At 35.6% G+C, this 26,001-nt stretch overlaps 2 protein-coding genes across 2 annotated transcripts; both read left to right on the top strand.

The window, feature by feature from the left end:
* The first annotated feature begins 631 nt into the window (after window positions 1-631).
* LOC103325405 (protein ROOT HAIR DEFECTIVE 3 homolog 2-like) lies at window positions 632-7,888 on the top strand. The gene is made up of 21 exons (XM_089049334.1): window positions 632-1,006; window positions 1,094-1,160; window positions 1,265-1,367; window positions 1,451-1,521; window positions 1,700-1,774; window positions 3,321-3,366; window positions 3,451-3,516; window positions 3,620-3,694; window positions 3,775-3,837; window positions 3,941-3,994; window positions 4,217-4,375; window positions 4,468-4,536; window positions 4,631-4,722; window positions 5,247-5,325; window positions 5,857-6,022; window positions 6,087-6,211; window positions 6,332-6,594; window positions 6,678-6,774; window positions 6,865-7,035; window positions 7,117-7,221; window positions 7,674-7,888. Exons 1-21 carry the CDS (start codon window positions 859-861, stop codon window positions 7,770-7,772), a joined length of 2,193 nt encoding a protein of 730 aa, XP_088905460.1. The 5' UTR covers window positions 632-858; the 3' UTR covers window positions 7,773-7,888.
* A 330-nt stretch (window positions 7,889-8,218) lies between these two features.
* Window positions 8,219-24,658, top strand: LOC103325404 (uncharacterized). Its single transcript, XM_008227558.2, has 39 exons — window positions 8,219-9,206; window positions 9,295-9,349; window positions 9,444-9,546; window positions 9,632-9,699; window positions 9,845-9,919; window positions 11,294-11,339; window positions 11,424-11,489; window positions 11,593-11,667; window positions 11,748-11,810; window positions 11,922-11,975; window positions 12,190-12,351; window positions 12,443-12,511; window positions 12,605-12,696; window positions 13,831-13,906; window positions 14,403-14,568; window positions 14,641-14,765; window positions 14,886-15,148; window positions 15,230-15,326; window positions 15,418-15,588; window positions 15,672-15,776; window positions 16,349-16,417; window positions 16,511-16,602; window positions 18,092-18,170; window positions 18,697-18,862; window positions 18,935-19,059; window positions 19,180-19,442; window positions 19,526-19,622; window positions 20,076-20,240; window positions 20,324-20,428; window positions 21,166-21,234; window positions 21,328-21,419; window positions 22,085-22,163; window positions 22,702-22,867; window positions 22,938-23,062; window positions 23,164-23,426; window positions 23,509-23,605; window positions 23,696-23,866; window positions 23,950-24,054; window positions 24,443-24,658. Exons 1-39 carry the CDS (start codon window positions 9,059-9,061, stop codon window positions 24,539-24,541), a joined length of 4,506 nt encoding a protein of 1,501 aa, XP_008225780.2. The 5' UTR covers window positions 8,219-9,058; the 3' UTR covers window positions 24,542-24,658.
* Window positions 24,659-26,001: the final 1,343 nt, after the last annotated feature.

Below are 26,001 nucleotides of genomic sequence, written 5' to 3'. Positions count from 1 at the left end.
ACCCAACTCACAAGGAGTTGATGCAATTATTACCAAAAAACAAAAAAAAACTGCAAACAAACAACCAAAAACTAACAGAGCCACTACTGCTGTCGTTGCCACCACCGCCATAACCATTGTCCCCACCTTGGAGACATAGATCTAACACTAAGATTGCAGCCAGTAACCCTACAACAAACCACCAACTAGCAAAGCCACAGATCCACAGATCTGGACACAAATAACCTCCCCACAAGTAAAATCCCAAATCTAGTAGATGGAGAATGGGGAAAAATAAGTAGGGAGGTAAAGAAAGAGAGAGAGGGAGAGAGGAGGAGTGACCTCCTCCCCCCTCCTCGGAACACCCAACGCAAAAGAGGTTTGAGAGAAAATCATCAACAGTACCTTTTCACAAAAGTAATTACTTCTTTTTATAAGACAAAAGTAATTAGTACTAAATCAAAATTACTAATATGAACAACATCCATGGTCGACCAAAAAAAAATAGTTTGAAATAAACAATAGTTATATTATTTATAAGGTAGTAAACACGAAGCCTTCTTGTAGAGTAGAGAGAGAGGCGGAAAGAGGAGTTAGGTGGCGAATCCTAACTCCAGTTCCTCTGTGCACATTTTTTTTTTCATTTACTCTGTTTGTTTGCTCTTCAAGCAAGAAGCTTCACTTCTTCTTTTTTTCTTTTTTGTCAAAAAGCAAGAAGCTTTACTTACTCAGAAGAATAAGGCTTGAGTTCAAAGGAAGCATAGAATCTGGGTCGTCCTGCTCTTCAAGTTTGTATAAGTCGGTGCTTGAAAGTTGGAGCCTTTAAGGCTGCCATATTTGGGCTCTCAGAGTTGGAGATTTTGAGAGAGTATTGTATTGATGGAGGAAGATTGCTGCGCCACGCAACTCATCTATGGAGATGGTGAGTTTAATGCTGATGGGCTCGACAGGTTCGTCAAGGAAGTGAAGCTTGCTGAGTGTGGAGTCTCCTATGGTGTTGTTGCCATCGTGGGTCCTCAGAGCAGCGGTAATTAAAATGAAGCTTTTTTACTTTAATCAATTTAATTGATTGAGCTTGAGCAATATGGGGTAATTAATTGCTATGAAATCACAGGGAAGAGTACTTTACAGAACCATTTGTTCAACACTAAGTTTATGGAGATGAATGCAAACAGTGTAAGGTTAGTTTCTGAGCTTTTCAGGTGATCATATACTCAATTTTCTTTTTTTTGTTTTTTTTGTTTTTAGAATAGGGGCTATATATGTGTGTATCTATTTACTTCAGGAGCCAAACTACGAAGGGTATATGGATAGCCAAGTGTGTTGGCATTGAGCCTTGCACGATTGTCATGGACTTGGAGGGTACTGATGGCAGGGAGAGAGGCCAGGTAATCAGCTTTTTGTTAAAACCCCTTTTTTTAAAGTCAGATTAATCGCTGTTCGTGCTTCCTGCAATTATATTCTTTTCCAGGATGATACTGCATTCGAGAAGCAAAGCGCCCTATTTGCCCTGGCAGTTTCAGACATTGTGCTGATAAATATGTAAGGTTATCTTGGAATTACCTGGCTAGTAGCCTACCTTAATTTGCATAGTTTGTTTTAGCAAGACAAAGTTGGTTTGAAATTGGTTTTCAACATCTATAATCCTTGGAAAGAAGCTTTTGATATCATTTCTTTCTTATTGAGTGTGTAATTAGGACTTTGCCTTTCATGAAAACAGCAAAGGCTATTCAAATTATGCACTCATAATTAACGCTCCTCAACCAGAGCTGATGAGGCAGGAAATGTTCAAAAGGTGCGCTTGCTAAAATATACATTAAATCATATATATCAATCATATGCATGCTAGTTCATAGTTCTATTGACTAATTTTCAATAAGCTTTAACATAAAATACATATTAAATGCAATCGAAAAACACATAGTATCCGCATAAGTTGGCCCGGACACCTCATGGTACTTACGAAAAAAAAAAATACACAAAGTATCAAAATGAAAACATACTCATAATTGAAAGTATATCTATTTTGGAGGTATGCTTCAGGCAACTATAACTAGCTCCCTTTGTTGCATGCCACATGGTGATAGAATTTCAAGAACATTTAAAATCAATAAAAATCACTCTTTTCTCGTTTTACCCTCCCACACAATTAATGCATGAATTTTCTCACCTACTTCTGCCCTTTCATTTCTCTACCTGTTTAATACTCATATTATACATGTACGTATATATTTGTTCATAATACTTATGTTTCCCGTACATGTCTTAAAGACTTGGTAAAATATAAGTTTTTTTTAAAAAGCAAATGTATACACATACATATGTATTTTTCACGTTTAATATATGTGTTTTTTTACAAAGTTTTGGATAATACATAAAAAATTCACATATTATACCCGTATTTTTCACATATTGTTGACTGAAAATAATATATATTAAAAGTTTTAAATATATTATATAGTAGCCAAACTTTTCAGTTGTATATTTTGCCAAAATTTTGCCGAATATAAAACAAGTAGTATTTTATTCGTACTTTTTTGGTTATGTATTTTACTGACTAGGTTATCCACCCCAATGAACAAAAATCCAGCATCGATCCCATCTTCTTTCTCAGATTCCATCTTCTAGAAATTGATTCTTTTACTAGGCAAATAATAAAACAGGGAATCCACCCCTTTTGGTAACACTGTTGGCACACGCACTACAAAAAAAAAAGTGGCAATAGTCACTATTATTTGGTGATATTTAGTTACAAAAAAGGCCATTTTCACCAAATGTCACCAAATCATGGTTACTGTTGCCACTTATTTTTTGTAGTGTCGATTTGTTTTTTTTTTTTTTTTTAAAAGTAGAAAGTTCTATGGTTGTGTTGGAGTTTTTGCCCCCTGGTTCAGAAAAGAAGATCTATGTTTGGTTGAGGCGAAAAATAGTGAAAAACAAATTCTGATTAAGCAAAACCCAGTCTTAATCTTTTCATTTTCCGATTGTTTTTTCCTTAAGCAATTACTAACTTTCATTGTTAAAAAGAACAGAGGCCAAAGAGAAAGAGGGTGGAGATAGAAAAAGGTTTAGGAATTTTATGGGTTCAGAAGGAGAGAGTTGTGCACAATATTTACTTGGGTTGGGTGTTCAACCTGGAGCAATTGGTTCTGGATTTTTGGCTCTTGAAGAAGAGAAAGAAAGAGAAGAGCGTGGAGAGAGAGAAAAGGAGAAAGGAGAAAAGACAAACCTTTACTTGAAACATGACTTTTTATTGGGAAATCATGTTAATACAATTTCACATGTACATGAAATTTGAAATTAATTTAAGATATTGATTCGAGATTGGATTATATATATAGGTCTCTTGACGAGCAAGACAAACCTTTTCTTGAAACATTTTTTCAGGTACTCTAGAAACATGTCTATATCTCTACTGTCTACACTGCATTGAATGTTGGTTATTGAAACTCTGGTTTCGAATGTCTATAGGTCATGATGCGCTTTAGCTTCCCCCGTAAAACGATGTTAATGTTCGTTATACATGATAATTCAAAGGTCTGGGGCATACTTTTTGAGCTTATTAACAGATTAAGTTGTCCTCGTATAATTTTCTTGTTCCATATTAACTTTTCCTTGTTTGTGGGTGTTTGTACTTTAGACCCCGTTTCAACATTGGCACCCTGGTTTGAGGAAATTTATACTGAATGTATTATTCAGTAAAGCGCTAGAGGAAGTAATTTTGTCTTTAGCACTATGTTGTTTTTATAGCTTAGTTGTTTTCTTCGTATCTCTCAGATATTGTAAATTCTGCAGATATGGAATGGAGTCCCGAAGCCCCAAGCCTATAAAAGTACCCGCTTCAGTGATTTCTTTAGTGTGAGATCTCTTATATCCTTCTCTACTCTCTGACAGCTTGTGTTCTTTTTAATGTCTTCATTAGAGCTGATTTTCATTGATAACAACATTCTTGGACGTGAAGGAAGAAGTAGTTGTTATGTCTAGTTATGAAGAGAAGGAGAAGTTTAAGGAGGAGGTAAACTCTCTACTATCAGAAGGATTGTATATGTTTATTACTTCATGCGTGTTGTAGCATCCACTACAGGGTTGTATATATATATATAATAATAATAATAATATATGAAGAATTTCTTGACGTCCCTAGTATCGAGGGAAACATTTCTTATATTTCCTAAGTAAATTCATTCATTGTAAAAGTTTACTATGATACTTACGGGTTATGGCCTGTATCATGCAGGTTGCTCAACTGAGGCAGCGGTTTTCCCATTCTATTTCTCCAGGAGGGTTTGCTGGTGATAGAAGGGGTGTTGTCCCTGCCTCAGGATTTTCCTTTAGTGCACAACAGATTTGGAAAGTAATCAAAGAGAACAAGGACCTGGATCTTCAAGCTCACAAGGTTTCTTAGTTTCTTTTCTTTCCGTTTAGAAAATAATTTGTGGTCTTCACTTCTCATATGCATAGAACATATACTGTTAATGATTTAATTAGGTTATGGTTGCCACTGTTCGGTGTGAAGAGATTGCCAACCAAAAATTTAATCAATTGATCAATGATGGGGTATGTACTCATTTATCTCCATTTTTGAGATGTTTATAAGTATAATATGATCAAGAAGGTTTTGTTGGTCATTCCTTGGATGAACATGATTTAGGGTTGGTTGGCATTGAAAGAAGCTGTCCAAATTGGTCCTGTACAAGGTTTTGGTAAAAGGCTTAGCTCCATTGTAGGCACCTATCTTTCTGAGTAAGTTCCACTCTGATTTAAATATGTTAGTTTAAAATTCCAAAGGTGAACTATCTGTGTTTGTAATTTTTGTATAATTAAATGATGAAAGGAAAGGGATTTGGTGGAACATCTAAGTAGGATAAGAATCATTATGAACTCATTGTATCGTCCATAATAAGGGAGATGTTGAATTAGTGTATGTCCATTTTATGCTTCTAATATGAATAAGATGATATTAGAGACCATGTATCTACAATTACCAGAGTTATAGTAGTTTTACAGTGTCTGTTGGATTAACCACTTATTCAAATAGGTTTCAATTCACTTTTCACATGCCACGAAGTCTGTCCACTATGTTTTGTCTGACCAGTAAATCTAGCAAGTAGTGTTTCTGTGTTAACAGATTTTGAAACGTGTATGTGTCTACTTATTTGTGTGTGCGCTTTCTATACATTGAAGTTTTTATTATTAGTCTTGTATCGGCTTGTATTGTTTCTAGTTATGACTTATTTGAATGAATTGATCTTGCTTGTGCGTCATAGATATGACACGGAGGCCATCTACTTTGACGAAGGTGCAAGGAACTCAAAACGACAACTGTTGGAGTCAAAAGCGTTGGATGTGTGGCTACTCTCTTTGTCTCTCTAATTTAACAGAGATTTTAGTTAGATTTTCAGTTTCTTAGACAATCCTTGGTAATATGGAGGTCGTGAGTAGTAGTGGTTTTTTAGTTTTAGAAGCCTCCAAATGATTTTCAATACCACATTACTCACTTGGTTCCCGGGGCCCCCATCTCAAAATGAGGGGCATGATAATGAAGTGGATTGACAGCCTAAACTTTCTCCCTCAGGTAGCCCCATCAAAAAGCCTAAAAACATCATTACCGAAGCATGACTCCTTCTAATTAGTTACCAAAAGCTTAGATTGACAAAACTCACTCTGAGACATTGAATGGACAAATGGAGTTTCCTTTTTATGTAATACTCGAAAGTAGCATTGCCTGATGTTTATAGTTCAGATTGTCTTTAAACCTGAACTTATTAAAGGGTGGCTTGGATTAGGTGTGGTGGGTTTTGAGAATTCACAACAGCCACTGATGTCAGTTATCATGCTTATTTTAGTTTAAATCTCCCTTTACTCTTAATTTTCCAGTTTGTTTACCCTGCGTACATGACCATGCTGGGACATCTACATTCTAAAGCGCTTGAAGATTTTAAAGTGAGGTTGGAAGAATCGTTAAACAAAATAGAAGGATTTACTTCATCTGTTCGTACTTGTACTCAGTCTTCCATGCTTGAGTTTGACGAAGGATGTGCAGGTAATTAAAATGTTTGTCCACCAAACAACCTTTGTTATTATATTACTTAACATGTTTCTTTCAGATGCGGCCATACACCAAGCTAATTGGGATTCTTCCAGAGTTCGCAAAAAACTTCAACGTGATATAGATGCATATGTGTCATCCGTTTGTAGTGCAAAGTTGTCAAAATTGAATGGCAACTATGAGGTAATGTTATGATAATCTATTATAGTCTTGGTTATTATATGTCTTAGAATACTTTTGAAGTTATGTTGATAATCCGTTGTTACTCAAATTTCTTAACGAAAATAACCTTTAATTTTTCAGGAACAACTGTCTGCATCTTTAACGGGACCAGTAGAAGCTCTACTTGAAACTGGTGGCAAAGACACTTGGGCTTCAATAAGAAAACTTCTTAATCTTGAAACTGAATTTACAATATCAAAGTTTTCAGCTGCAGTTGCCGATTTTGAGTTGGACAAAGAAACAATTGCCAAACTGTTACAACATTTAAGGGATTACTCAAGGAATGTGGTGGAAAAAATTGCAAGAGAAGAGGCTACAAAAATTATGATCCACATGAAGGATCGGTAGAGGACTTATTGTCAATTTATTTTCTCTTCTTTTTTCATTATCATTTTGGTTGCTTATCATTTATGTTAACATTTCTCAGGTTTTTCACAGTCTTCAATTATGATTGTGATTCAATGCCTCGGGTTTGGACAGAGAAAGTAGACATTAGAAGTATTACGAAGGATGCTCGCTCTGCGGTAATCATTGGGAACTTTTATGGAAGAATATTATCTGTCTCTTTGTGTTAAAGTGAAATTTCAGTGTCTTTTATTATATATTTCTTGCAGTCTATGAAGCTTTTGGCCGTCATGGCTGCTATCCGCTTGGATGAGAAGCCAGATAATATTGAAAAAGTTTTATTTTCTACTCTGATGGATGGAATTGTTAATGTTTCATCTTCACAAGATAGGAGAATAGGAGCTTCTGCAGACCCTCTTGCCTCAAGCACTTGGGAAGAGGTACCATTTAATGGGTTTTGGTTCATCTGTATACGTTTTCTATCATCAAACTGGTTTCTTATTAAAGGTACTCTAAACTAGGTTTCTTTAGAGAATACCTTAATTACTCCAGTGCAGTGCAAGTCCTTGTGGGTAGAGTTCAAAACAGAGACCGAGTATAGTGTCATTGAAGCTATTTCAGTGCAGGTATAGTTTATAACTTCTCTTACCTTACGCTTAACTTCAGTAGTTTAATAGTTTAATAAATGGATTTTATGTTCCCTAAAACTTTTGTATGGATTTGAATTAGGGAGATTTAACTAGTGATGTATGTACTTGCAAACGTAATGGGCAAGTAGTAGTAGAAACTTTGAAATATGATGTGTGCATTGTGTATGACATTTGGGATGGAGTTCTTATCCATGTGGATTGGATTTGGTTTAGTAGTGAAAAGAGAAACATCGTATATATGAAGTTCCGGAAATTATTGAAAAATTAGCTAACTCTTGATTTGGTAACGGCAAGTTTAAGTATTCTAGTTTGTCTACAAAGAAAACCCGGCATCCTAATATTTTCAATCTATATATCTTTATGTTTAGAAGCTCAATCCAATCCTACAAACGTAATGTATATAATGCTGTTTGCTTTTGTATTCTTAGGAGGCTTACAAGCGAAGTAACAACTGGTTGCCTCCTCCGTGGGCTATTATGGTGATGGTCGTTCATGGTTTCAACCAATTTATGCTCCTCTTAAAGTAATTATGGCCGTTCAGAGTACTAAGTTTGTGCACATTGTTAATTATTTGGAATTCCCAACTTGCTTGTCCATACTGTTCCTTTTCTCTTCAAATGAAACAGTGGTCATATTTGTTGAATCTTTTTTTAGAATAAACAAAAGTTTTTTTTAATGATAAACAAGTATAAAGTAAACATTGTGTCTAATATGGGTAAATCTTGTGGAGTCACCAAAACACATCAACATGTTTAATTGATCTAGAGAGAATCAGGGACAACACAAAGATGACTAAAATCCCCGATTTAGCAACTAGAAGCACATGTACTCAAACCTGCAATACAGATGAGCTGTGCAACCACATCAACAACATCGAAAGCCAAAGCTAAATAGAAATAAAACAAACTAAAGATAAGACAAACCACAATTTTTTTTTAAAGAGTTCATGAGAATTATTAGACTTGAACAGACGAAAGAGTAGCGTTCACATCCTCCAGAGCAGCCCAAAGAGAGACATAGGGCCATAACGGCTATCGCAAACTTGACACAACCTGACATCTTCCTTATATGTGTGGGTCAAAAGATGATGACTATTAAGGCGACTGCTTCCGCATCACAAAACAAAAGAACAAAGAAGGTGGGGAATGGAGGGAAGGAGAAGAAAGGGGATGAGGAGATAAAACATGCACCTAGATGTACATACATGGTACATTAAGGCATAGCTTGCACAACATAATGGTCACTCTCTCGTTTTCTTGCGAGAGCAAATAGGTGGTTAGGATTACTTGGGTCTGCAGCTGCAAGATTGTATTCGCCCAGCAAACAATCATACTCATCAAAAGAACAGATTATCAATTTTTTTATTTACTCTGTTTGCTCTTCAAGCAAGAAGATTTACTTACTCAGAAGAATAAGAAGGCTTGAGTTCAAAGGAAGCATAGAATATGGGTCGTCCGGCTACCAACAAGACTTCATGTGGCTGTAAACAAATAAACCAAGAATAAAATTTGAAAAAGCTTTTTTTTCGAAGCATTAAAAAGTAAAATGTACACTTCCCTCCCGTTCATTTACTCTGTTTATTTGCTCTTCAAGCAAGAAGCTTCACTTCTCTTTTTTTTTTCTTCTTTCTTTTTTGTCAAAAAGCGAGAAGCTTTACTTACTCAGAAGAATAATGCTTGAGTTTCAAAGGAAGCATAGAATCTGGGTCGTCCTGCTCTTCAAGTTTGTATAAATCGGTGCTTGAAAGTTGGAGGCTTGAAGGCTGCCATATTTGGGCTCTCAGAGTTGGAGATTTTGAGAGAGTATTGTATTGATGGAGGAAGATTGCTGCGCCACGCAACTCATCTATAGAGCTGGTAAGTTTAATGCTGTTGGGCTCGACAGGTTCGTCAAGGAAGTGAAGCTTGCTGAGTGTGGAGTCTCCTATGGTGTTGTAGCCATCGTGGGTCCTCAGAGCAGCGGTAAATAAAATGAAGCTTTTTTACTTTAATCAATTTAATTGATTGAGCTTGAGCAATATGGCGCAATTAATTGCCTATGAAATCACAGGGAAGAGCGCTTTACAGAACCATCTGTTCACTACTCAATTTGCAAACAGTAGAAGGTTAGTTTCTGAGCTTTACAGTTGATCATATACTCAATTTTCTTTTTTTGTTTTTAGAATAGGTGCTATATATGTGTGTATCTATTTACTTCAGGAGCCAAACTACGAAGGGTATATGGATAGCCAAGTGTGTTGGCATTGAGCCTTGCACGATTGCCATGGATTTGGAGGGTACTGATGGCAGGGAGAGAGGCCAGGTAATCAGCTTTTCGCTAAAACCCCGTTTTTTTAAAATCAGATTTAATCGCTCTTTGTGCTTCCTGCAATTATGTTATCTTCCAGGATGATACATTCAAGAAGCAAAGCACCCTATTTGCTCTGGCAGTTTCAGACATTGTGCTGATAAATATGTAAGCTTACTTTGCGTAGTTTGTTTTAGCAAGACAAAGTTGGTTTGAAATTGGTTTTCAACATCTATAATCCTTGGAAAGAAGCTTTTGATATCATTATTGCTTATTGAGTGTTTAATTAAGACTTTGCCTTTCATGAATACAGCAAAGGCTATTCAACATATGCATCCATAATTAACGGTGGTCTATCACAGCTGAGGAGGCAGGAAATGTTCAAATGGTGGGCTAGCTAAAATATACATTAAATCATATCAATCATATCATATGCATGCTTGTTCATAGCTCTACTAACTAATTTTCAATAAGCTTTAACATAAAATACATATTAAATGCAATCGAAAAACACATACTATCAAAATGAAAATATACTCATAATTGAAAGTGTAACTATGTTAGTGGTGTGCTTCATGAGACTATAACTAGCTCCTTTTGTTGCATGCCACGTGGGGATAGAATTTCAAGAACATATAAAATCAACAAAAAAAAATTATTTTCCCGTTTTACCCTCTCACACAATTAATGCATGAATTTTCTCACCTACTTTTGCACTTTCATTTCTCTTCTCTTTTAATACTCGTATCACTTCCATATGTATATTTTCATGATACTTCCGTTTTCCGTACATGTCTTAATGACTCGGTAAAATACACGTTTATTTTAACAGAAAATGTACAATACACGTATATATATTTTTCACTTTAATATACTTGTTTTTACAAAATTTTGAATAATACAGACAAAAATCATGTATTATACCCATATTTTTCACATATTATTGAATAAAAATAATATATATTAAAAGCTTTAAATAAATTATATTAAAATATTATATAGTGGATGAACTTTACAGTTGTATCTTGCGAAAGTTTTACCGAACAAAACACGTGTATATGTTATTCTTACTTTTCTCGTTTCGTATTTTACTAACTAGGCTATCCACCACAAAAACAAAATCCAGCATCGATCCCATCTTCTTTCTCAGATTCCATCTTCTAGAAATTGATTCTTCTACCAACAAATAATAAAACAGGGAGTCCACTCCTTTTGGAAACTGTTGGCGCTCGATTTGTTTTTTCATAAATAATAAATTATACGGTCGTGTTGGAGTTTTTGCCCCTGGTTCAGAAAAAAACCGAATAAAAAAAGATCTATGTTTGGTTGAGGCGAAAAATAATGAAAAAAAAAAAAAAATCTGAATAAGCAAAACCCAGTTTTAATCTTTTCATTTTCCGATTGTTTTTTACTTGAGCAATTACCAACTTTCACTGTTAAAAAAAACAGAGGCTAAAGAGAAAGAGGGTGGAGATAGAAAAAGGTTTAGGAATTTTATGGGTTTAGAAAGAGAGAGTTGTCCTCAATATTTTCTTGGATTGGGCGTTCGATCTGGAGCAACTGGTTCTGGATTTTTGGCCCTCGAAGAAGAGAAAGAAAGAGAACAGCGTGGTGAGAGAGAAAAGGAGAAAGGAAAAAGACAAGCCTTTACTTGCAAACATGACTTTTTATCAGGAAATCAAGTCAATATGATATTACACGTATACTTGTATTTTGAAATTAATTTAAGATATTAATTGGAGATGTTGGATTATATATATAGGTCTCTTGACAGGCAAGAAAAACCTTTTCTTGAAACATTTTTTCAGGTACTCTAGAACCATGTCTATATCTCTACTGTCTATCCAGCATTGAATGTCGGTTATTGAAATTCTGGTTTCGAATGTATATAGGTCGTGATGCGCTTTGGCATCCCCCATAAAAAGACGTTACTGTTTGTTATACACGATAATTCAAAGGTCTGGGGCATACTTTTTGAGCTTATTAACGGATTATGTTGTCCTCGTATAATTTTCTTGTTCCATATTAAATTTTCCTTGTTTGTGGCTGTTTGTACTTTAGCCGCCGTTTCAACATTGGCACCCTGGTTCGAGGAAATTTATACTGAATCTATTATTCAGTATAGCACTAGAGGAGGTAATTTTGTCTTCAGCACTATGTTGTTTTTATACCTCAGTTGTTTTCTTCGTATCTCTCAGATATTGTAAATTCTGCAGATATGGAATGGAGTTCCGAAGATCCAAGCCTATAAAAGTACCCGCTTCAGTGATTTCTTTAGTGTGAGATCTCTTATATCCTTCTCTACTCTCTGACAGCTTGTGTTCTTTTTAATGTCTTCATTGGAGCTTGTGTTCTTGTTGACATTGATAACAACATTCTTTGACGTGAAGGAAGAAGTAGTTGTTTTGTCTAGCTATGAAGAGAAGGAGAAGTTTAAGGAGGAGGTAACCTCTCTACTATCAGAAGGGTTGTATATGTTTATTAATTCACGCGTGTGGTAGCATCCACTGCAGGGTTGTATATATACATTAATAATATATGAAGAATTGATAGACGTCCTTCCTATCAGGGAAAACACAGTTCTTATATTTTCTAAGCAAATTCATTCATTGTAAAAGTTTAGTATGATACTTACGGGTTATGTCCTGTATCCTGCAGGTTGTTCAACTGAGGCAGCGGTTGTCCCATTCTATTTCTCCAGGTGGGTGGTTTGGTGATTATAGAAGGGGTCTTGTCCCTGCCTCAGGATTTTCCTTTAGTGCACAACAGATTTGGAAAGTAATCAAAGACAACAAGGACGTGGATCTTCCCGCTCACAAGGTTTCTTAGTTTCTTTTCTTTCCGTTAGAAAATAATTTGTGGTCTTCACTTCTCATATGCATAGAACATATACTGTTGATGATTTAATTAGGTTATGGTTGCTACTGTTCGGTGTGAAGAGATTGCAAACCAGATATTCAATCAATTGATATATGATGAGGTATGTACTCATTTATCTCCATTTTTTAGATGCTTGTAAGCATAATATATCAGGATGGTTTTATTGGTCATTTCTTGGATGAACATGAATTAGGGTTGGTTGGCATTGAAAGAAGCTGTCCAAACTGGTCCTGTACAAGATTTTGGTAAAAGGCTCAGCTCCATTCTAAGCACCTATATTTATAAGTAAGTTTCTCTCTTGTTTAAATTTGTTAGTTTAAGACTTCAACCAACAGATTGGTGACAAAATCTTTCTGAAGGGCGTCGAAAGGATTTGGTTGCTTAAAGGTTTTTGCAACGAAAATAAATTTTCCTCGCCTGTAACTTTCGGCCATGAGTCTTCAGCGACAGCGTAGCGACAAAATGTGGTCTTTTAGTGACGAAATGTGTTTGTCCCCAAAAAGTTTTTTTCTTTCTTGTTTGTTCTAATGAACCAAACATATATCCCTATGTAAGAGGAAATATTTTTGCTCACTACTTTAACCCAAGGTATATGTTGAACACCATTCTTAATACTTGACATGTGTCCATAAGCATAACAATGGTTGACTTTTTACTTTGATTTATGTAACCATGGTTATGCTTATAGACACATGTCAAGTGTTGAGAAGGGTGGTGATCATACACCTTGGGTTAAAGTGGTGAGCAAAAATACTCCCTATATAAGGGCTCCGTGTTTTGTATTCCACTTATTAGGTAGGAAAAATACTCTCAATGCAAAAATACTCCTTTTCCTAAAGTTTATCCACTCAACGTTCTCAGGAACCATACTAAACGCGGAGACTAGGGATTAATGCTTATGCGGAGACTAGGGATTAATACTTATGGCCGGACACTCTTCCTTGTCAAAGTAGGAACAAAATCTTTTATTATCCATAAACTGCTTTCAAATAATCCTTTTATCTGTATTTTTTTTATAATGCTTTTTGTCTGTAGTTTTAGGTAGTATGTTAAAATGAAACCATTGTACTGTATATAATAGTCGAAATGTTGAATTAGTGTATTTTTGTTTTATACTTCTGAAATATCAGTATCAGATCCTATTAGAGCCCATATATCTACTATTACCTTATAGTAGTTTTACATTTTCAATTGGATTGACCACTTATTCAAATAGGTTTGAATGCATTTTTCATATGTTACCTAGCAAGTACCACATAGCGTTTCCGCGGTGACAGATTATTAAACGTGAATGTGTCTGATATTATTTGTGTGTGCGTTTTCTATGCGTTGGAAGTTTTATTGTTAGTGTTGTATGGGCGTTTGTTCTTTCCAGTTCTGACCTTATTTGTATGTCTTGATCTTGCTTGTGCATCATAGATATGACAGAGAGGCCCTCAACTTTGACGGTGCATGGTACTCAAAACGACAACTGTTGGAGTCAAAAGCATTGGATGTATGGCTACTCTCTTCGTCTCTCTGATTTAACAGAGATTTTAGTTAGGTCTTCAGTTGCTTAGACAATCCTTGGAAATAAGGAGGTCATGATTAGTAGTGGTTTTTAAGTTTTAGAAGCCTCCAAATTATTTTCAATACCACATTACTCGTGTCCCCAATCTCAAAATTAAGGGCACGATAATTAAGTGGATTGGCAACCTAAACTTTCTCCCAGGTCCCCTATCAAAAAGTTCTATAATGTGCAACAAAACATCACTCCCGAAGCATGACTCCATCTAATATGTTACCAATACCTTAAAGTGACAAAGATCACTCTGAGAAACTGAATTGACAAATGGAGCTTGCTGGTTATGTAATAATCGAAAGTAGCATTGCCTGATGTTTATAATTCATATTGTCTTTAAAGCCAAACTGATTAAATGGTATGCATAGCAGCGACACATACTGATGCAAATTATTATACTTCTAATCTCGCTTTGCTCTTAATTTTCCAGTTTGTTTACCCTGCATACATGACCATGTTGGGACATGTCCATTCTAAAGCGCTTGAAGATTTTAAAGTGAGGCTGGAGCAATCGTTAAACGAAGGAAGAGGATTTGCTTCATACGTTCATATCTGTACTCACTCTTCCATGCTTGAGTTTGACAAAGGATGTACAGGTAATTAACATGCTTGTCCACACCACACAGAACCTTTGTTATTAGTACTACTTAACATATTTCTCCTTTCAGATGCTGCCGTACAACAAGCTAATTGGGATGCTTCAAGAGTTCGTGAAAAACTTCAACGTGATATAGATGCACATGCATCATCCATTTGTAGTGCAAAGTTGTCAGAATTGAATGTCAACTATGAGGTAATGTTATGATAATCTATTAAAGTGTTGGTTATTATATGACTCAGAATACTTTTAAAGTTATGTCGATAATTTGTGGTTACTCAAACTTCTCAACGAAAATAACCTTTAAATTTTCAGAAACAACTGTCTGCATCTTTAACTGGACCAGTAAAGACTCTACTTGAAAATGGTGGAAAAGACACTTGGGCTTCAATAAGAAAACTTCTTAATCGTGAAGCTGAAGTTGCAATATCAGAGTTTTCAACTGTAGTTGCCGATTTTGAGTTGGACAAAGCAACCATTGCCAAAATGTTGCAACATTTAAGGGATTACTCAAGGAATGTGGTTGAGAAAAAAGCAAGGGAAGAGGCTACGAAAATTATGATCCACATGAAGGATCGGTAAAGGACTTGTGTCAATATATTTTCACTTCTTTCTTTGTTGTCATTTTCACTGCTTATCATTTCTGTTAAAATTCTCAGGTTTTCCATAGTCTTCAATTATGACAGTGATTCAATGCTTCGGGTTTGGACTGGGAAAGAAGACATTAGAAGTATTACCAAGGATGCTCGCTTTGCAGTAATTATTGGGAACTTTTATGGAAGAGTAGTTATTTGTCTGTTTGTGTTAAAGTGTTATTTTAGTTTATTTTCTTCTATCTTTCTTACAGTCTATGAAGCTTTTGTCCGTCATGGCAGCCATCCGCTTGGATGAGAAGCCAGAAAATATTGAAAAAGTTCTCTTTTCTTCTCTATTGGATGGAGCTGTTACTGTTTCATCTTTACAAGATAGGGGAATCAGAGCTTCTGCAGACCTTATTGCCTCAAGCAATTGGGAAGGGGTACCATTTATTGTGTTTTGCGTTATCTGTAAACTTTTTATCTGATCAAACAGGTTCCTTATTAGAGGTTAACTTTGAACTAGGTTTCTTCAAAGAATACCTTAATAACTCCAGTTCAATGCCAGTCCTTGTGGAGACAGTTCATAGCAGAGACTGATAATAGTGTCACTCAAGCTATTTCAACACATGTATGTTTTGTAACTTCTCGTACCTTACGCTTAACTTCAGTATGTTTTCATTGTCACTTAAGCAGTGCTCCTTCAAGAATAAATGGATTTTGTTTTTCCTAAAACTCTTGCATGGATTTAAATATTGGAGATATGAAATATTGGTGTATTTTCTTGCAATTGCAACGGTAACTAGTATAAACTTGGGAATAGAATGTGTGCATTGTGTATGACATTTGGGACGAAGTTCTTATTGATGTTGATTGGATTTGGTTAGTAGTGAAAATAACAGAAACATCGTGTATATATATATATATATATATATATGAGGTTATGGAACATATGGAAACACTTACGTCTTGTTTGGGACTGCTTCTCTAGGAAGTATTTATGCTCAAAAGCGCTTTTAACTAAAAGTTCCAAGTGCTTCCTGAAAAAGCACTTAAAGTGCCTCTAAACTTTTTGCCAAACAAGCACTTTTAGCCCTTTTAGATGCACTCCCAAGTAGGTCCTTAATATTGAAAAATGAGCTCAGTCATGTTTGGTGCTTTTCCTTCTAATGAAAATTGATTATTTGTTACTGATTTAATTAGGTTATGGCTGCTATTGCTCAGTGTGAAGAGATAGCCAACCAGAAATTCAGTCAGTTGATCTTTGATGAGGTATGTACTCATTTATCTCCTTTTTTTTAGATGCTTATACTTAATATGATCGAGAAGGTTTTATTATTCATTCCTTGGATGAACATGATTTAGGATTGGTTGGCATTGGGAGAAGCTGTCCAAATTGGCCCCGTACAAGGTTTTGGTAAAAGGCTCAGCTCCATTTTAAGCACCTATATTTCTAAGTAAGTTTCACTTTAGTTTAAATATGTGAGTTCAAAATTCCAAAAATGAACAGGGAGTGTTTGTAACTATCCATGTTCATGATTTTTGTATAAATTAAATTATGAAAGGAGGGGGATTTGGTGGAACATCTAAGTAGAAGAAGAAAAACTATGTTTCCTTTCTTTTTCCCTTTAGCCAACATTGTACTTTGCACCAATGTTGTTTTGTTTAATCTTGTTCTTTAAGAAAAAACTTATGAAGTATTGTTCATCATTTGTTTCATTGTAAAAAAAAAAAAAGATTTGGAAAACCAAATACCAGTTAAGTATAGGGTATGTCCATTTTATGTTTCTAAAATGAATCATATGCTATTTGTCATATCCCAGGATCGACTCCGCCGTAGCACGATATTGTCTGCTTTGGGCCCCCCTCTCTGCTCTCATGGTTTTTTTTTTAGGAGCTCACGAGCAACTTCCCAATGGGTCACTCATCCTAGGATTGCTCTAGCCCTAACTCGCTTAACTTCATAGTTCCTTTGACTCCGAAGCCAGTGAGCTCCCAAAAGGCCTAGTGCTAGATGAGGCAGGCGTGTACATATAAGGCACATCACCCCCTCTCTGTTGGTCGATGTGAGATGTTACAATCCGCTCCCTTAAGGGCCCGACGTCCTCGTCGGCACCCTCGTACCACACGACAGGGTGGCTTTGATACCAAATTATCACATCCTAGGATCGACTCCGCCGTAGCACAATATTGTCCTCTTTGGGCCCGCATCTCTACCCTCACGGTTTTGTTTTTGGGAACTCACGAGCAACTTTTCAGTTGGTCTCCGTTGGTTGATGTGAGATGTTACAATCCACCCCCCTTAAGGGCCCGACATCCTCGTCGGCACACTCGCACCACACGGCAGAGTGGCTCTGATACCAAATTGTCACATCCTGGGATCGACTCCACCATAGCACGATATTGTCCGCTTTGGGCACCCCTCTCTGCCCTTACGATTTTGTTTTTGGGAGCTCACGAGCAATTTCCCAGTGGATCACTCATCCTAGGATTGCTCTAGCCCTAACTCGCTTAACCTCGGAGTTTCTTTGACTTCGAAGCCAGTGAGCCTCGTGCTAGATGGAGGCGGGCATGTACATATAAGGCACATCACCTCCTCTCCATTGGTCGATGTGGGATGTTACACTATTAGAGCCCATACATCTACTATTACCATAGAATCATAGTAGTTTTACATTGTCTGTTGGATTGACCATTTATTCAAATAGGTTTCAATTCATTTTTTCGCATGCTACGTGCTATGTCCACTGTTTTTTGCCTAACCACTAAAACGAGCAAGTACGTAGTGTTTCCTTGTGAACAAATTCTTAAATGCGTATGTGTTTGCTTATTTGTGTGTGTGCTTTCTATGCATTATTGAAGCTTTTATTGTTAGTGTTTTATGGGCTTGTATTGTTTCTAGTTCTGACTTTATTTGTATGTCTTGATCTTGCTTGTGCATCATAGATATGACATAGAGGCCATCTACTTTGACGAAGGTGCCAGGAACTCAAAACGACAATTGTTGGAGTCAAAAGCATTGGATGTATGGCTACTCTCTTCGTCTCTCTGATTTAACAGAGATTTTAGTTAGGTTTTCAGTTGCTTAGAAAATCCTTGGAAATAAGGAGGTCATGATTAGTAGTGGTTTTTAAGTTCTAGAAGCCTCCAAATTATTTTCAATACCACATTACTCGTGTCCCCAATCTCAAAATTAAGGGCATGATAATTAAGTGGATTGCCAACCTAAACTGTCTCCCAGGTCCTTTATCAAAAAGTTCTATAATGTGCAACAAAACATCACTCCCGAAGCATGACTCCATCTAATATGTTACCAATACCTTAAAGTGAGAAAGATCACTATGAGAAACTGAATTGACAAATGGAGCTTGCTTGTTATGTAATAATCGAAAGTAGCATTGCCTGATGTTTATAATTCATATTGTCTTTAAACCCAAACTGATTAAACGGTGGGTTGGATTTGGTGTGCTTGATTCTGAGGATGCATAGCAGCGACACATACTGATGCAAATTATCATACTTCTAATCTCGCTTTGCTCTTAATTTTCCAGTTTGTTTACACTGCATACATGACCATGTTGGGACATGTCCGTTCTAAAGCGCTTGAAGATTTTAAAGTGAGGCTGGAGCAATCGTTAAACGAAGGAAGAGGATTTGCTTCATATGTTCGTATTTGTACTCACTCTTCCATGCTTGAGTTTGACAAAGGATGTGCAGGTAATTAACATGCTTGTCCACACCACACAGAACCTTTGTTATTAGTACTACTTAACATGTTTCTCCTTTTAGATGCTGCCGTACAACAAGCTAATTGGGATGCTTCAAGAGTTCGTGAAAAACTTCAACGTGATATAGATGCACATGCATCATCCATTTGTAGTGCAAAGTTGTCAGAATTGAATGTCAACTATGAGGTAATGTTATGATAATCTATTAAGGTGTTGGTTATTATATGACTCAGAATAGTTTTAAAGTTATGTTGATAATTTGTTGTTACTCAAATTTCTCAACGAAAATAACCTTTAAATTTTCAGAAACAACTGTCTGCATCTTTAACTAGACCAGTAAAGACTCTACTTGAAACTGGTGGAAAAGACACTTGGGCTTCAATAAGAAAACTTCTTAATCATGAAACTGAAGTTGCAATATCAGAGTTTTCAACTGTAGTTGCCTATTTTGAGTTGGACAAAGCAACAATTGCCGAAATGTTGCAACATTTAAGGGATTACTCAAGGAATGTGGTTGAGAAAAAAGCAAGGGAAGAGGCTACGAAAATTATGATCCACATGAAGGATCGGTAAATGACTTGTTGTCAATATATTTTCGCTTCTTTCTTCATTGTCATTTTGATTGCTTATCATTTTTGTTAAAATGTCTCAGGTTTTCCACAGTCTTCAATTATGACAGTGATTCAATGCTTCGGGTTTGGACTGGTAACGAAGAAATTAGAAGTATTACGAAGGATGCTCGCTCTACGGTAATCATTGGGAACTTTTATGGAAGAATAGTTATCTATCTGTTTGTGTTAATGTTTTATTTTAGTTTATTTTAGGGAGATTCACTATTATACCCAATATAGGAGCCCAAATTATATTTAAAAAAAAACTATATGAAATGGACTTTAGAAACACACCCAAAGCCCATTTACAACATAATAAAAAGGCTTTTAACTTCTTTTAAATTACAAAACTGCCATTAATTTCTTAAAACAAATCCAACCCCAAAACCTCATAAAAAAGCCCAAAATACTCAATAGGGCATCAAAGTAATTTAATAATCAAAATTAAATTCAATAGGGCCAACTTTCATTTTTTGGGTTTTTTTGGGTTTGTTTATAGAAATTAAATGGTTTACGTTTTATTTATAGTTTTAGGGCTAAGAATGAGTATATGACTAAATATCTCTTTATTTTATTCTATCTTTCTTGCAGTCTATGAAGCTTTTGTCTGTCATGGCTGCCATCCGCTTGGATGAGAAGCCAGATAATATTGAAAAAGTTCTATTTTCTTCTCTAATGGATGGAGTTGTTTCATCTTCACAAGATAAAGAAATCGGAGCTTCTGTAGACCCTCTCGCCTCAAGCAGTTGGGAAGAGGTACCATTTAATGTGTCTTACATTATCTGTAAACTTTTTATTTGATCAAACTGGTTCCTTATTAAAGGTTAAATTTGAACTAGGTTTCTTCAAAGAATACCTTAATTACTCCAGTGCAGTGCAGTCCTTCTGGAGAGCAGTTCATAGCAGAGACTGAGGATAGTGTTACTCAAGCTATTTCAGCACATGTACATTTTATAACTTCTTTTACCTTACACTTAACTTCAGTATGTTTTCATTGTCATTTAAGCAGTGCTCCTTCAAGAATAAATGGATTTTGTTTTTCCTAAAACCCTTGCATGGATTTAAATTTTAGAGATATGAAATATTGGTGTATTTTCTTGCAAATGCAACGGCAACTAGTAGTATAAACTTGGGAATAGGATGTGTGCATTGTGTATGACATTTGGGACCAAGTTCTTATTGATGTTGATTGGATTTGGTTAGTAGTGAAAATAAAAGAAACATCGTATATATATGAGGTTCTAGAACATAAGGAAACACTTACGTCTTGTTTGGAACTGCTTCTCTAGGAAGTACTTCTGCTCACAAGCACTTTTAAATAAAAATTCCAAGTGCTTCCTGGAAAAGCACTTAAAGTGCTTCTAAACTTTTTGCCAAACACTGTCAGAAGCACTTTTAGCCCTTCTAGATGCACTCCCAAGTAGGTCCTTAATATTGAAAAATGAGCTAAGTCTTGTTTGGTGTTTTTCCTTCTAAATGAATATTTATTATTTTTTTAACTATATTATTTTTTATGGTATTTTTCACATATTTTTAGTACGCCTTGAAAGGCATAAAAAGCTTACATCTCAGGTTTCTCACGGGAGGTAAAACGCCTCTGCTTAGGCCTTAGCGTTTTCAAACTTTGCTTCTCATATGCATAGAACATATACATAAGTAATTCTATTAATGATTTAATTAGGTTATGGCTGCTACTGTTCGGTGTGAAGAGATAGCCAACCAGAAATTCAGTCGGTTGATCTTCGATGAGGTATGTACTCATTTATCTCCCTTTTTTTAGATGCTTATACTTAATATGATCGAGGAGGTTTTACTGTTCATACCTTGAATGAACATGATTTAGGATTGGTTGGCATTGGGAGAAGCTGTCCAAATTGGCCCCATACAAGGTTTTGGTAAAAGGCTCAGCTCCATTTTAAGCACCTATCTTTCTAAGTAAGTTTCACTCTGGTTTAAATATGTGAGTTCAAAATTCCAAAAATGAACAAGGAGTGGTTGTAACTATCTATGTTCATGATTTTCGTACAATTAAATTATGAGAGGGGGATTTGGTGGAACATCTAAGCAGAAGAAGAAAAACTATGTTTCCTTTCTTCTTCCCTTTAGCTAGCATTGTACTTTGCACCAATTTTTTTTTTGTTTAATCTTTTCTTTTAAAAAAAAACTTATGAAGTATTGTTCATCATTTGTTTCATTGTTAAAAAAGGAGATTTGGAAAACCAAATACTAGTTAAGTATAGGGTATGTCCATTTTATGTTTCTAAAATGAATCATATGCTATTAGAGCCCATATATCTACTATTACCATAGAGTCATAGTAGTTTTACATTGTCTGTTGGATTGACCACTTATTCAAATAGGTTTCAATTCATTTTTTTGCATGCTACGTACTATGTCCACTTTTTTTTTGTCTAACCACTAAAACTAGCAAGTACCTAGTGTTTCCTTGTGAACAGATTCTTAAATGTTTATGTGTCTGCTTATTTGTATGTGTGCTTTCTATGCATTATTAAAGTTTTTATTGTTAGTGCTGTATGGGCTTGTATTGTTCCTAGTTCAGACTTTATTTTGTATGTCTTGATCCTGCTTGTGCATCGTAGATATGACATAGAGGCCATGTACTTTGACGAAGGTGCAAGGAACTCAAAACGACAACTGTTGGAGTCAAAAGCATTGGATGTATGGCTACTCTCTTCGTCTTTCTAATTTAACAGAGATTTTAGTTAGGTTTTCAGTTGCTTAGACAGTCTTTGGAAATAAGGAGGTCGTGATTAGTAGTGGTTTTTAAGTTTTAGAAGTCTCCAAATCATTTTCGATACCACATTACTCACTCGTGTCTCGGGACCCATCTCAAAATGAAAGGCATGATAATGAAAATTGGCTACCTAAACTTTCTCCCTCAGGTAGCCCTATCAAAAAGTTGTAAAATGTGCAGAAAAACATCATTAACGAAGCAGGACTTCTTCTAATTAGTTACCAAAAGCTTAGATTGACAAATCTCACACTGAGAACTTGAATTGTCAAATGGAGTTTCCTTGTTATGTAACACTTGAAAGTAGCATTGCCTGATGTTTATAGTTCAGATTGTCTTTAAATCTGAACTTATTAAAGGGTGGGTTGGATTTAGTGTGGTGGGTTTTGAGAATATGAAATAGCCACTAATGTCAGTTATCATGCTTATTTTAGTTTAAATCTCCCTTTACTCTTAATTTTCCAGTTCGTTTACCCTGCATACACGACCATGCTGGGACATCTACATTCTAAAGCGCTTGAAGATTTTAAAGTGAGGCTGGAACAATCGTTAAACAAAGGAGAAGGATTTACTTTATCTGTTTGTACCTGTACTCAGTCTTCTATGCTTGAGTTTGACAAAGGATGTGCAGGTAATTAACATCTTTGTCCACCAAACAGAACCTTTGTTATTAGTACTACTTAACATGTTTCTCCTTTCAGATGCTGCCATACAACAAGCTAATTGGGATGCTTCAAGAGTTCGCAAAAAACTTCAACGTGATATAAATGCACATGCATCATCCGTTTGTAGTGCAAAGTTGTCAGAATTGAATGTCAACTATGAGGTAATCTTATAATAATCTATTAAAGTAGAATATTTTTGAAGTTATGTTGATAATATGTTGTTACTCAAATTTCTTAAACAAAATAACCTTGAATTTTGCAGAGACAACTGTCTGCATATTTAACTGGACCAGTAGAGGCTCTACTTGAAACTGGTGGAAAAGACACTTGGGGTTCAATAAGAAAACTACTTAATCGTGAAACTGAAGTTGCAATATCAAAGTTTTCAACTGCAATTTCTGATTTTGAGTTGGACAAAGAAACAATTGCCAAAATGTTGCAACATTTAAGGGATTACTCAAGGAATGTGGTGGAGAAAGTTGCAAGAGAAGAGGCTACAAAAATTATGATCCACATGAAGGATCGGTAGAGGACTTGTTGTCGATATATTTTCTCTTCTTTTTTCCTTGTCATTTTGGTTGCTTATCATCATGTTAACATTTCTCAGGTTTTTCAGAGTCTTCAATTGTGACAGCGATTCAATGCCTCGGGTTTGGACTGAGAAAGAAGACATCGGAAGTATTACCAAGGATGCTCGCTCTGCAGTAATCATTGGGAACGTTTGTGAACGAATATTGTCTGTCTTTTTGTGTTAAAGTGATATTTTAATGTCTTTTATTATATATTTCTTGCAGGCTTTGAAACTTTTGTCAATCATGGCTGCCATCCGCTTGGATGAGAAGCCAGATAATATTGAAAAAGTTATCTTTTCTTCTCTGATGGATGGAACTGTTACTGTTTCATCTTCACAAGATAGGAGAATAGGAGCTTCTGCATACCCTCTTGCCTCAAGCACTTGGGAAGAGGTACCATTTTATGGGTTTTGGTTCATTTGTATAAGTTTTCTATCATCAAACTGGTTTCTTATTAAGGGTTAACTCTGAACTAGGTTTCTTCAAAAGATACCTTAATTACTCCGGTGCAGTGCAAGTCCTTGTGGGAAGAGTTCAAAACAGAGACTGAGTTTAGTGTCACTGAAGCTATTTTAGCGCAGGTATATTTTGTAACTTCTTTTGTATGGATTTGAATTACGGAGATCTAACTAGTGATGTATGTACTTGGAAATGCAATGGGCAAGTAGTCGTAGAAACTTTGAAATATGATGTGTGCATTGTGCATGACATTTGGGATGGAGTTCTTATTCATGTAGATTGGATTAGTAGTGAAAAAAGAAACCTTGTTTATATGAAGTTCCGGAAACGAAACACTTAATATTGGAAAATGAGCAAACTCTTGACTTAGTAACGGCAAGTTTATGTATTCTTGTTTTTCTACAAAGAAAACCCGGCATGCTAATATTTTCAACCTATCTTTATGTTTAGAAGCTCAATCCAATCCTGCAAACGTAATGTATATAATTCTGTTTGCTTTTGTATTCTTAGGAGGCTTACAAGCGGAGTAACAACTGGTTGCCTCCTCCGTGGGTTATTATGGTGATGGTCGTTCATGGTTTCAACCAATGTATGCTCCTTTTAAAGTAATTATGGCCGTTCAGAGTACTAAGTTTGTGCACATTGTTTAATTATTTGGAATTCCCAACTTGCTTGTCCATACTGTTCCTTTTCTCTTCAAATGAAACAGTGGTCATATTTGTTGCATCTTTTTTAGAATAAACGAAAGTTTTTTTATTGACAAACAAACAAAAGTATAAAGTAACGTTGTGTCTAATACGGGTAAATCTTGTGGAGTCACCAAAACACATCAACATGTTTAATTGATCTAGAGAGAATTAGGGACAATCCAAAGATGACTTTAAAATCCCTAATTAAGCAACTAGAAGCACATGTACTCAAACTTGCAATCCAGATGAGCCGTGCAACCACATCAACAAAAAATTTGTATTGAAAGCCAAAGCAAAATAGAAATAAAACAACCTAAAGATAAGACAAACCACAACAAACTTTTAAAGAGTTCATGAGAATTATTAGACTTGAACAGATGAAAGAGTAGTGCTTCACATCCTCCAGAGCAGCCGAAAGAGAGACATAGGGCAATAACGGCTATCGCAAACCCAACACAAACCTAAGATCTTCCTTATATGTGTAGGTCAAAAGATGACAACTATTTCATGACGACAACATCGTTTTAAGGCGACTGTTTCCGCATGACAAAACAAAACAACAAAGAAGGTAGTGAATGGAGGAAAGGAGAAGAAAGGGGATGAGAAGATAAAACATGCACCTAGATGTACGTACATGGTACATTAAGGCATAGCTTGCCCAACATATGGGTCGCTCTCTCTTTTTCTTGCGAGGAGAGCAAATAGGCGGTTAGGGTTTCTTAGGTCTGCAGCTACAAGATTGTATATTCGCCCAGCAAACAATAATATTCATCAAAAGAACAGATTATCAATTTTTTTTATTTACTCTGTTTGCTCTTCAAGCAAGAAGCTTTAGTTACTCAGAAGAATAGAAGGCTTGAGTTCAAAGGAAGCATAGAATATGGGTCGTCCTGCTACCAACAAGACTTCATGTGGCTGTAAACAAATAAACCAAGAATAAAATTTGAAAAAGCCTTTTTTTCGAAGCATAAAAAAGTAAAATGTACACTTCCCTCCCATGACATAATTTCCAACTTCGAGAGGATTAACTAACGCGGTTTGAGTTGCATTCATGTAGAAATACCGTCTAAATTAATTTAATAAAGACTAACCATCCTTCTTTTTAAATTCTTATATTAAAATTAAAATTTATTTTTTCCCATATTTGTTTAAGCAGACTTGCAAGATTAAATTAGCTAGCTAGCATTAATCAACATGTCAAAACTTTTATTTATTAAATTCTTTTAATCATGCATGCATCAACAGTACCTTTTCACAAAAGTAATTCCTTTGTTTTACTACTATATTAAAATTACTAATATGAACATCCATGCTCGACCAAAAAAAAGTTTAAAATAAAAAATAGTTATATTAATTATAAGGTAGTAAACACGAAGCTTT

Source organism: Prunus mume, linkage group LG3 (genome assembly GCF_029339155.1).
Source record: "Prunus mume cultivar Tortuosa linkage group LG3, ASM2933915v1, whole genome shotgun sequence".
Classification (NCBI taxonomy): Eukaryota; Viridiplantae; Streptophyta; class Magnoliopsida; order Rosales; family Rosaceae; genus Prunus; species Prunus mume.
Note: the sequence above shows the minus strand (reverse complement) of the source record. Positions and strands in the feature narration are given on the sequence as shown.